Source organism: Palaemon carinicauda, chromosome 43 (assembly GCF_036898095.1).
Source record: "Palaemon carinicauda isolate YSFRI2023 chromosome 43, ASM3689809v2, whole genome shotgun sequence".
NCBI lineage: Eukaryota > Metazoa > Arthropoda > Malacostraca > Decapoda > Palaemonidae > Palaemon > Palaemon carinicauda.
Window position 1 is genome coordinate 45,301,185 of NC_090767.1, and position 12,163 is coordinate 45,313,347.

The following is a 12,163-nucleotide window of genomic DNA, read 5'->3' on the forward strand; positions in this document are numbered from 1 at the left end:
GCATGTCTTACAGTGACTATTATAAATCTAACTTAGTAGGAGGCTTAATTACTCTACCAGACTTAGACTTTGGAAATACATCCTCATCACTAACAGTATGGATAGGCATTTGAGGATTATCACATACATCTCTATCAAAATCATCACAGGATGCATCAGTAGTAATCAAATCTTCAGATCTACCTACTTCAAGATTATACAATCTTTGAATGGGTCTAGTCATTTCTCCCTTTTTAGTTTTGAGCCTTACACTTCTTACAAGTCCATCTCTACCTTTAAAAACATCTACAATAACCCCAAGAGGCCTCTTCAATCTAGGGAGGTTATCCTCCTTTATCAACACAAGGTCACCCTTAGACAAATCACATTTTTTATTGAATCCTTTAACAACTTGAGGCAAATTGGTTATATAATTGTTACTCCAAATTTTCCAAAAATGTTCTAGGTTCTTGTTTCTTAAAACTTCTCTTTCATTCAAGTCCCTGGAAGTCACCTTACATGGCTCGACATTTATTAAGGATTTACAATGTGGGGCTCTTCCTAGGATAAAATGTGATGGAGTGAGATAATGAATGGAGTCAAGTTCATCACTTACATAGGTCAATGGTCTGGAATTAATACAGGACTCTATTTCTACTAGTATAGTTTCTAATTCACTCTTACTTACATAGTTCAGATTTAGTGTCTTTCTCAAGGCAAGCTTAACTGACCTAATGAGTCTCTCCCACCAGCCCCCCCACCAGGGAGCACGAGGGGCAATAAATTTCCATTTGGGAGCCAAGTGGCCATACAGCCTTTGTACTTCATACCTAGCAGCTACAAAAGTCTTTGCATTATCTGAATATATAACACTAGGTAAACTTCTCCTGGCAACAAATCTTCTTATAGCCAATAAGCAGTCAGGCAAGGATAAAGATTCTGTAAGCTCTAGGTGTACAGTACGGCTCTTACAACACCACAAGTGAACAACAATACATAAAATTTCTTACTAGGACAATCAGCACAAAAGAGGGGGCCTGCATAATCTAAGCCTGTTACATCAAAGGGTGGAGAAGCCCTTACTCTTTCTTTAGGTAATGGAGCCACAGGCTGACTACAAGGTTTTGAATCATGCCAACGGCAACTTAAACATTCCTTTATTACTGTCTTAGCTAATCTCCTCATTCCTATAATCCAAAAGTTATTTCGTAGGGATGAAATTACGGTATCCACACCTGCATGCTTTAAAAACCTGTGCTGAAATCTGATCAACAGTTTAGCAAATTGACCCTTTGGAATTATGACAGGATGTTTAGTGTCATAGTCCAAGTTAGAAAACTCAAGACGTCCCCTAATTCTTATTAAGCCTTTATCATCTAGAAAGGGGTCAAGATTTCTTAATTTAGACCATTGAGGGATAGCCTTTTTACCCTAAAGTACCTTTATTTCTGCAGAAAACACTTCTCTTTGGATACAGTAAATCAACTTCAACTTAGCAAAATCAATCTCTTCAGTAATGAGAGGGCCTGCCACTTTGTTATTACTATTTCTACAATTTATGATAAATCTTAAGACATAAGCTGTAACTCTTAACACCTTGCTTAATTTACTGTATCGATCTAAATCTATCAAAGGGTTGTCTGGCACGCCTTGTACATTAAGACAGACAGCAGTACTTTCTATGCCTATTTCATCTTTATACTTAACTGGGTTACCTTCCCTTTCCAGGCATTGGGATTCTTTTAACATACTAGGCCCATAGAGCCACATAGTACTATCCACAAGCTTGTCTGCCAACAGACCTCGTGTTATCAGGTCAGCTGGATTGTCCTTACTTACACAATGTTGCCAGCAACTGGGAGGTGTTAACTCTCGGATTTCCTTTACCCGATTAGCTACAAATAGGTCCTTCTTACTAACATCTCTTTGAATCCATGACAGAGCAATGGTAGAATCTGTCCAACACCTAACTCTAACACAGTTATCTAGGTTAAGGGTATTCTTCACAAAGTTGACTAATCGTGAACACAAAAGACATCCCATGAGTTCTAACCTCGGCAATGTAATTGTCTTTATGGGAGCAACTCTTGACTTAGAGGACACTAATGACACCTTGTATGAGCCGTTCTCCACAGGCACTCGCAGGTACACACAAGTCCCATAGCCCTTTTCAGAGGCATCACCAAACCCATGTAGCTCCATATGACTAAGCGTCCCCCAGGCCTTTGGTGAAAAATAACATCTATCTATCTGATAATTCTTAAAATGCTCACTACTAAGGAGCCATCTTTGAAACTTTAGCTTCAACCCTGATGGCATTTCTTGATCCCAAGTCAAACCCAGTTTCCAGAGTTCCTGAAAAAGTATCTTGCCATACATAACATATGGACTTATTAACCCTAAAGGGTCAAAAACCTTGGCTATCACACTAAGGATACTTCGCTTAGTACAGACTACTTCTACAAAGGAATCTGAGTTTATGCCATCAAAGGAGAAACTGTCCAGTGAGTTACACCACTTCAGGCCTAATACAGTATTGGGTTCATCAGAATTTATAAAGGGTACCTTGTCACATAACTGAGAAGTAATTAGCAAACTATTTGATACAAGTTTTGTAAGGTCCATACTAGCATCAGCTAAAATGCTACGGGCTTCACAAAATTTATCAGCTGCTTCTACAGCAGAATCCGCACCACTCAACCAATTGTCTGTATACATGTTAGACTTCAAATCTTGCACTACACTAGTTGGGGGATACTTATCCAAATGATGTTTGATTGTGGCATTTAACAGAAATGGGCTCGCTGTGTTACCAAAGGGTACACGTGTGAATCTCATGTGCCGTATTGTACCATCGTCTCTTGGCCACAAAAATCTATGAACATCTCTGTCTTTCTCTTGTACACTAATTTGCAAAAAGGCCTTTCTTATATCAGCTGTAACAGCAATGGGCCAACGACGAAAACGAATGAGCACCTCAACCAAGTCAGGGTTGAGTGATGGGCCTGAGGACAAACAGTCATTCAATGATACACCATTGTAACAAGAGGCAGAGGCATCAAACACAGGTCTTATCTTAGTACTTGAACTACTTAACTTAACTACTGGACGATGAGGCATATAGTACACAGGATTCACACCTGAAATTTCCTGCCTTGGTACCTCTTCTATTATGTGATCAGACTCATAATCATCAAACACCTTTTGATACTCTTTGTTAAGCTCCTTATCGTGTTCTAACTTAACCATTAGCCTACCTAACCTTTTATGGGCTATGACAACATTATTTAAAAGCCTTTCCTTAGCAGAATCATCCTTCCATGGCAGTGCAACCTCATAGCGACCATTCACAAACTTCACAGTACTCTCAAATTCTTTGAAAACTTTGGTTTCACTATAACTTTCAACAAATTCCCTAGGCTTAACCCCTACAGTTTCCAAATCCCAAAACTTACACAAATCTGAATCTGAAACAGAGGAGATACACAATAATTGTGGTACAGAGTAGGTACAAGAGTCATTGGTTTTATACAGCCTGCCACTCAAGACATAACCAAAGAGAGACTTCATGGCTACGACATGGTTAATTTGGAAGGCATCTACAGGAGAAATCAGTGTCCAGTAGAAATCTAGACCAATCAGTATATCAATCTCAATGGGAGAATCATGGTGGTAATCATCAGCTAATACAACATGAGAAAAAGAGTTAAGCACTGAATCTGGTACAATAGGCCTAACCAAGGGTTGACATATTCTGGGAATCTCCGCAGCAATAATACGTACCACCTTCTTGTCAGAGTCCCACAACTTTAACTCATAAACATTTCTGTGTTAATTTTTTCCACTACTATGACCACCAAAACTAGAGTATGGCATAGGTGCACTAGTGATCCATTGTGGTTTACACTTCTTCACAAATTTGCTACTAATATAAGACCTGTCTGCACCATTATCAAACATTACCCGAGCAGTGACAACAGTACCATCACTACCACTCACCTGAACTTTGGCAGTTTGTAAAATGGCACAGTTACCACCTTGCCCTGTTAGAAGTGCCACATCGCCAGGCTTTTCAGTGCCAATAGCATCTTCCTTTGCTTCATTTTCCTCCTTCTTAAGGTTCATTTCCAGCCTAACGCCACACATTAAGGTAGAATGGGCACCGTTACACTTTGTACACCTTGTACGAGCTTTACAGTCTCTTGACATGTGTCCACTCTTCAAACACTTGAAACATAGGCCTAAACTTCTTATTTTTTTACCTCGCTCCTTTCCACTCAATTCTAGCACACCATAACAGTTTTCCGATTTGTGCTTCTTGGCACAGAAACTGCACATTGTGTTTTCTTGCTTGGACGAAGCATGAAGGGCTGCGGCTGAATAGACCTTGTCTTTAGAACTCTTATTTTCAATTTTCTTTACTTCAATACTACTCTTTCCCTTAAAGGCTTCAGACCTTTCTAATCTTGAAATTTCCTTGTCTAAGAATGTCAATAACCAATCTAAATCACTCTCATGTCCATCACCATCCCTGGCCCACTCTAGCCGCAGTTCACTTGGCAAACGGGAGAGGATGATAGGTGTAAGAAACACTTCACATTGTTTTCCTGTGATGCCTAGAGCCTCCAAACTGCGGATGTGTATTAGAATGTCATCTCGTAATTTCCACAGCTGTGCCACACCCTTGGGTCCGCTGACATTAATGTTGACTTCACCATTTAACAATGCCTGGACATGAGCAAAAATAATCCTTTCTGGCTTGTAGTAGCGTTCCTTCAGTAGTTTGCAGGCAACCGGGTAATTAGCACTGGTATGAGCTAGTCCCTTCACTACATTCCTGGCATCTCCCTCCAGCAAAGACAGCAAATAAGTGAACTTACTGATCACTGGAAGGTCTGTTGCATCAATGTTGGAATTATATTGATCCCAGAAGGACTGCCATTGGGTCACTTCACCACTAAACTTCGGTAGCTCCAGCTTGGGTAACTTGACATTGGTGATATCTGACTCTCGAGATGAAGACTGCCCACTTATACTGCCAGCTTTAGAACCAGGTGCTGCTAACTTCCTTATCTGGTCTTCAGCTTGTATCCTAGGCTGCACACTTACTGTTCTAAACTCATGGGCTTCATCCAAAAGTTGTTCTAGTTCTTCTTCAGCTACCTCAATTTCTATTGCTTCTTGGACTTCATCCAACTTAGCTAGTCTCTGGTCGTATTCCTTGATAGCATACTCAAATTGACTAATAGTTGTGGTGGAAGACTTCAGAAGGTCACTCAATGCCTTGGAAGCTCTTGTCACCCACCCTCTACATGTAGTCCTAGTCTTCTTTAACTTCTCCATTATCTTCACTGCACAACTTACTTATTTTCTTAGAGGGAGTGTTCCCTGGTCTGGACACCAAAATGTGGGGGATTATTAAGCCCACATCGTACAGGAAGGTATGGAAAAAGGAGAGCTTTGGGCTAGAAGGAAACACCATGTTTTTCTTAAAACCTCTGATTTTATTAGAACAACTAAACTCTTAAGTAAATATAATGAGACTTACATTAAGCAAAAATAGTTATAAAATTCACACTCATAAATATGATGACTTGTAAATATCAAATACTAAGTTAATTGTACTTCAATATACACTTCAAGTAAGAGAAACAGAATTAAATATACAACCAAGAAAACTAACAAAAAAACATTGGAACATGAGTTATAAAAGAAAATGGTAGTGCTATTTCAGACACACTATAAGGAAACTCCTTTCAAGTGAATAAGCAGAAGACACCTTTCTAAAGTCAACAGCATCATCAATACTTTCAAACTGTTCTGCTCTCCCTTTGATTTCACTTAGCTCAGAAAATTTAACCCATTCTGCCTTGTCTAGATTCCAACGTGGCGATCTTTGCAAAGGTGGACCCTTGTTGGTGTTTATAATGATTGGTGCATGATCACTAGTATGCCAATCATCTAATGTCCTCCAATCAAAATCAAGAAGGCAGTTAGAGCTTGCAATTGAAAGGTCAATGCATGACAAAGTACCTGTCTGAACATGGAAGTGCGTGGGCTCTCCTGTATTAAGGAGCCCCACATCCTCATTCTCCACAATTGATGAGATATTGCCCCTTGTGTTGGCCAAAACATCACCCCATAAAGGATGTCTACCATTCATATCTCCCAGTAAGAGAAAAGGTTGAGGGAGTTGTTGAATGACTTCTGCTAAATCATCATATAAAATATTATCATTTGGAGGTAAGTATAGAGAGCATATTGTATATTTTCTCCCTATATCAATTTGTACAACAACTGCCTGCAGGGTTGTATGTATAGACATAGGTATTTGGGGAACATCTCGACGAATGTACATGAGACTTCCGCCATGGCTCCCTGCTTGTTGATTATATGGTGTTCTATAGCTAACATACTCTCGAGGACTAGGAGTGTTAGAATCAAGCATACTTTCCTGTAGACATACAATTATGGGGGAATGCTCATGAATTAGGAGCCTAAGTTCTTCATATTTTGCCCTCAAACCCTGACAGTTCCATTGCAAAATGGAGGAGAAAACTATGGATTATTTCTGGAAGACATCTTGGATGAGGTCTTCCCATTAGCAGTTTTTAATCTAACATTATTACCTGTAGGTTTCTTCAGAGGTGGTCTTGTTATGTTGGGTTTTACATTTGTGTTTTTCTTTGTATTCTTTTTATCTATTTGTTGAGGTGGATGGTGGACCTCAACTTGAATTTCTGATTTATTCAGTTCATCTATTGGTTCATTAGGAACATCAACAGACAAAACATCAAATTTATTTGATGTCATAACCTTAACGTTTCTAATGGAGGGTGGAGAGAGAGATGGAGGTCTCTCTCTTTTACGATTAATAGATGGTGGGATTCGAGGTTTTTGCACCTTTCCCACAACAGGTGCATCAGGTAAGTTAGTCCTAAGTGGAACCTCCATCAGATCAGGCAAGGACATGGCCTGAGAGAGGTTTGTATTTTTTTTTTGTAATGGCGGCTGAAGGCTGTACAGCAATGGGCAATGACCTATTGTTAATACACTGTGGTAAAGCCTCAGGAGGTAATATGGTTACCTTGTTATTTGACATTTTGTCAGATAGTATACTTTTTTTTGAGCTATTGGCAGCGCTAGGTTGGTTTGATTTTAATGACTTAGCATATGTATTTGATTTATTTAATAGTCTTTTGGCATGGGTCACACTTATATGTTGTAAGTTTGATTTGTTGAGGGCAGCTTCCTCCAACTTATATAGCTTGCAGGTCTTGTCGGTGGATTTGTGATTCGAGCTGCAATTTAAGCACCTGGCTCCAAGTGCACACTCTTCATGGTAAGATTTGGAGCAAATACCACACATCATCTCATTTTTGCAAACTTTGGACGGGTGCCCAAATTTAAAACAATTAAAGCATTGCAATGGCTTCTGCTTGAAGGGTCTTACTTTAATCCTTTCGTTCTCGATAATAATATGAAAAGGTACATCAGCATCCTGGAACGTAAGGATTATCATTGATGTACCTGGGACTTTATGAACTTTCCATACATTTAATGGACACATGGCCAGTATCTCCTCCTCTGTAAAATCATATAGATCTCTGTTAAAAACTACGCCCCTTGGGGTTTGACATCTAACTTAATGTCATCATTACTTATTTTCATATTGGACAATATTACCGACTGTGTACTGGATTTGGCATGGATAAGGAAACTATTTTTTCCAAAACGAGATATATCGCCTGGTGCAATAGTTCCTACTTTTTTCTGAATCAATTTGCATATTTTAAAATAATTCCCTGTAACCCCCTTTGATTCAGCTATAAGCCACATCGGTGGTTTTGGATTTCTCTGGGAGGGCATAACTAAATCTGCGTCTTTTTCCAACCAATCGGCAGGCCTATACACATCCAAATCATTTGGTACCTTATTGCAGAGAGCAGCCGCGACATTCAATTTATTAATTTTAATATTATTCAAGTTACTTATTACACTAAATGCTTCGTCATAACTACTATAAGATATCCATGAATCCCAAGTTTCAGCTTCAAGTTTCATCCTTATTTCTTTTATGCATCCATAGCATTCAAATGCTTTACATAGATCATCATAATTTGTCTCTATTGAAATTTGTGTAACATGGAGGATTCGAAGTATCCTCGTGTTACCCAAATTACTCGATTTAGAAATATCAGTAGAATGGTCCTTTCCCGTTCCGAGGTCATCAACAGAGCTTTCCCTTATCACATTAGCAGAGGTCGTCAACAGTGCCGGGGGAGAGTCAGCGTATCCAGGGAATGGGGGTTCGTTCCTTAAAGAATCCATTAGACGAAAGAGAGAGAAAAAGGTAAGTTTGATGTACCTGCTCGAGAATGTTAGGCCATCACACGTCGGAAAGGAAATTTGCACTCTCCACTATCGGCACGATGAGAGTATACTTCCCAGATGGTCCACTCCATACCCTACCCGAAGGATAGCATCAAAACAGATATAGAGGCACAGGTGTAAGCTGAACCTGCCTGTTAGGACTGAGACCAAGAAATTATGGAATCATCCTCCCCATATCTGTAATGACGGGCTTCCGGCCAAAAGCCGAGAGTCCTACCCCAAGCATTGGATCCCCCTGGATTCCGAAGACCCAACACTTGAGAATAGTTCCGCCAAAAAGGTCCAAACCATCTTCGGGATGGCTGAAATCATCCAATACTCTCACATATAGCTTTGAATGCAAACACCTCCCAACCGTGATACCTCCTCCCACTCATCAAAGCAGGCAGCAATAAAGGATGTATTAACATCCCCGCCAGGGCTACAATGGATGTAAAAACATCCAAGCTATAGGAGAAAAAAAAAATGATAATAAATATATATGTACATAATATATACACATATATAATGAGGGAAATTTTTCTCATAGAGTTAGGAAAGCAAGACTAAAGAAAGTTTATGAAATTAGGATAAGGTTGAAGTAATATTGAGAAAAAGAAAAAGGTAAAAGAGAGAAATTTAGATTCGAACTGGGGGAGCAATTTCCCCAAGTTCGAGAGCCCTCTTGCCCGTCACCAAGTTTCAGCACGGGAATGAAATGCTGTGCTGAAGCTCAATGACTTCATCAAGGCATTCTCTCATTAAGAGGGTGGTGTTGATGAGAGAAAATACCACTGTAGTGGCTTTTGTAAACAAGGAAGATGGTACCTTTTTGCAGTCCCTTTGCCATCTAGCAGTGGAGATGCTAAGATGGGTAGAAGACAACCCTGTGTCCTTATCAGCTCTCTTCATTCCGGGGAAGCGGAATGTGCTCGTGGACAATTCGTGCAGAGCAACTCGGGCAGTGTGCTCCGAGTGGTCATTGAATCATCTAGAAGCCAATGAAGTCCTGACTTTGTGGTGTTCCCCAACGGTGGATCTTTTTTTGACAGCCCTGAACAACAGGCTCCCGCTCTACTGCTCTCCAGTCCAGGATCCCCAGGCCCTCTGGCAAGATGCATTCCAACAATTGTGGGACAACATCGATGTCTATGCCTTTCCCCCGTTCTGTCTGATGAGAAAGGTGCTCAACAAGATAAGATTATCTGAAAACCTGTCAATGACCCTCCAAGCTCCTCTATCGCATCATGTTTAATGGTTTCCGAACCTTCTTGAGTTCCTTACAGAGGTCCCGAGAGAACTACTGCCACGACACGATCTACTCAGACAGTCACACGTGAACATCTTCCACAAAGCCATAGCATCCTTACGACTTCACGCTTGGAGACTACCCAGCATCTCCTCTCTCAAAGAGGCTTTTCGCAACAAGTTGCGAAATGGATGTCTGAATATCTACGGAGATCAACGGCTGTCATCTATCAGGTCAAGTTCCTTGTGTACCTTCGAGAGGATGAATTTACTATTTCATATTTTATTTATCTTCTCTATATTTCCTTCTATCCCAGATGTCAGCTTATCAACACAAAACAAACAATTCCAACCTTACACACATACGAACCAACAGAGAGACAAGAGAGCGCACCCATGACCAGTATAGTTTAATCGCATTGACTCCAGCTGACTACCCCTCTGAAAATATTCTTCACTTACAACAATACCCTGTGACCTGATGTCACTGTCACGTCCTGTAAACAACTTGTTTCTTCACTAATTATCACTATATTACCTATTTACTTATAAACAAGTCTCTTGATGTTTTGTTTACAATCTTCTCTACAGTATATATCCATATATCCACCCTTTCTAATAATACTGTACTTCTACACTTGATAACCTTTCAACTATAATACTGTACTATTCCAAATACTATTAATTAGAATAAATTATCAAAATAAATCATCTAACTAATCATGGGATGAAAAGCAAAAACACAGTTAAGTGTAAACTCCCTATCTGACGACCTCCTCAAGGACTCGAATGGTATACGCGTAGAAGCCTTGATGACTAGAATCACATCCTATTCCTGTGGCCTGAGATCCCAGGATGGACAAGACTGCTTGAAGCTCCTCACAAGCATAGTGTATTCCCAGAAGGCTTAGATATCTATTTCCTTCAGTCAGAAGCCCCTACTCAAGGCTGAGTGGTAGCCTTTGACAGCCTCAACTGAGAGGCGCTTCTCCCAGCGAAGGAAAGACAATGAAATCCGCAGTCTGTGCTAAAGACGCTCCAACCGTAGAGATACCCCATCTACAACACCAATCATAGAAGATGGCCCACTAAGCGTGGTAGACATCTGTCGAGGACCTCAAGAGATATCCAGACATTTCCTGTGCAGTGCCTCATGAAAAGCATTTTGCTTGGAGGAGACGTTGGATAGTCTCCACCCGTGAAGAGCTAATGATTCCACAGACTGGTAGTACTTCTGCAGGTGTGGCTGACAGAGAAGTTGAGCCAGGAGGCCAGTTCTATTAGGACCTTGACCAGAATAGCAAGAAAATCGGGATACCACTCAGCATGTTGTTATCTGGGAGCTACCAGGGTCGTCCTGATTCCTGGTATAACAAACACCCTGTTAATGATTGGCCAAATCAGGTTGAACAGAGGAAATGCATACATGTCCAATTGATCGCAGGGGTGTTGGAAAGTATCTTCAAACACTGCCCATGGGTCCAGAATGGGGAAGAGAACACAGGGAGTTTCCTGTTTAACCCTGTGGCAAACAAGTCAATCCCAGGAGAGCCCCATAGGGCAAGAAGCCTTTCTGACATGAGAGTATGTGGAGACCACTCTACTCCTACAACTTGCCCTTAACAGCGTAGTGTGTCTGCTATTACATTCCTCTTGCCTGGAAAGTATTTCCCTAACAACTCTATTGCATGAAACGCCACACAGGGAGTCCAAATGTAAGTGAGCCTCCCTGCTTCTTGACTTAAGCTACTATGGTCATGCCGTTGCTCATTAGCATTACCGAGTGCCTCTTCAAACATTCTTGGAATGCTTGCAGGCCTAGAAAGGCCGCTCGCATCTCGAGAAAATTGATGTACAGATGTCTGTCTTCCAAGGACCACACTCCTGACATGACTAGATTGTTCAGATCTGCACTTCAGCCACCCTTCCTTTGACACGTCCAAGAACAGATGTAGGTCTAGAGATGAGAAGTCAAATGGAAGCTCTCTGGTGAGGTTGTGCCTGTCGAGCCACCAGGTCAGATCACTCCGAACCTCCTATGACACCAGCATAGGATGGAATGGGGTATCCCTTTTGGCTATCCACCGATCCTTAAGGCATCACTAAAGGGATCTCTGGTGGAGTCGCCCAAGAGGATCAAGGTTCTCCCTGAGCTTGCTGATGTGATTGTCAGTGAGAAAAACTCTTGCTGCTGCCGAATCCATCAGCGTGGCCAGGTACTTCAACCTCTGCGTGAGTATGAGATTCATTTTTTCCGTTTAACACAATCTTGGCAAAAGGCAAAAGGGCAACCTCAATCCTGAAGCAACTGCCTCTCCAATGAGGCCAGGATCAACCAATCATCGAGATACATCAGGAGACGTATCCCTTGTGAGTGACCTCAAGTGACTACCGTGGTGAACACTAGAGTAAACACCTAGGAAGCCGTGCACAGTCTGAAGCACAATCTTGAACTGATACACTGTACTGTAGAGGGAAAAGTGGTGGTATTTTCGAGAGGACTTATGAACAGGCATTTGAAAGTTTGTGTGCTTTAGATCTACCGAAAACATGAAGTCTCCCT

The 12,163-nt window shown here is 41.0% G+C and overlaps 2 protein-coding genes across 5 annotated transcripts in view; one reads left to right on the plus strand and one right to left on the minus strand.

The window, feature by feature from the left end:
- The window catches only part of LOC137633394 (zinc finger protein 665-like), a 136,530-nt gene that overhangs the window by 48,603 nt on the left and 75,764 nt on the right, over positions 1-12,163 (plus strand). The gene's annotated exons all lie outside the window — the stretch shown is intronic.
- LOC137633826 (uncharacterized) lies at positions 20-5,472 on the minus strand. Its single transcript, XM_068366068.1, has 3 exons — positions 3,828-5,472; positions 1,420-3,662; positions 20-946 (listed from the first exon to the last, which is right to left on the minus strand). The coding sequence occupies exons 1-3, from the start codon at positions 5,320-5,322 to the stop codon at positions 20-22; spliced, it is 4,665 nt and encodes a 1,554-aa protein (XP_068222169.1). The 5' UTR covers positions 5,323-5,472.

What these genes read in the sequence shown, in the direction of transcription:
- LOC137633826 (XM_068366068.1), bottom strand. Translation starts at nt 5,322, where the DNA reads ATGGAGAAGTTAAAGAAGACTAGGACTACATGTAGAGGGTGGGTGACA. An exon ending in CTCTAGTTTTGGTGGTCATA is followed by an intron (nt 3,663 to 3,827) that starts GTAGTGGAAAAA and finishes ATGTTGTATTAG; the next exon opens with CTGATGATTACCACCATGAT. An exon ending in TGTTTTCTGCAGAAATAAAG is followed by an intron (nt 947 to 1,419) that starts GTACTTTAGGGT and finishes TGGTGTTGTAAG; the next exon opens with AGCCGTACTGTACACCTAGA.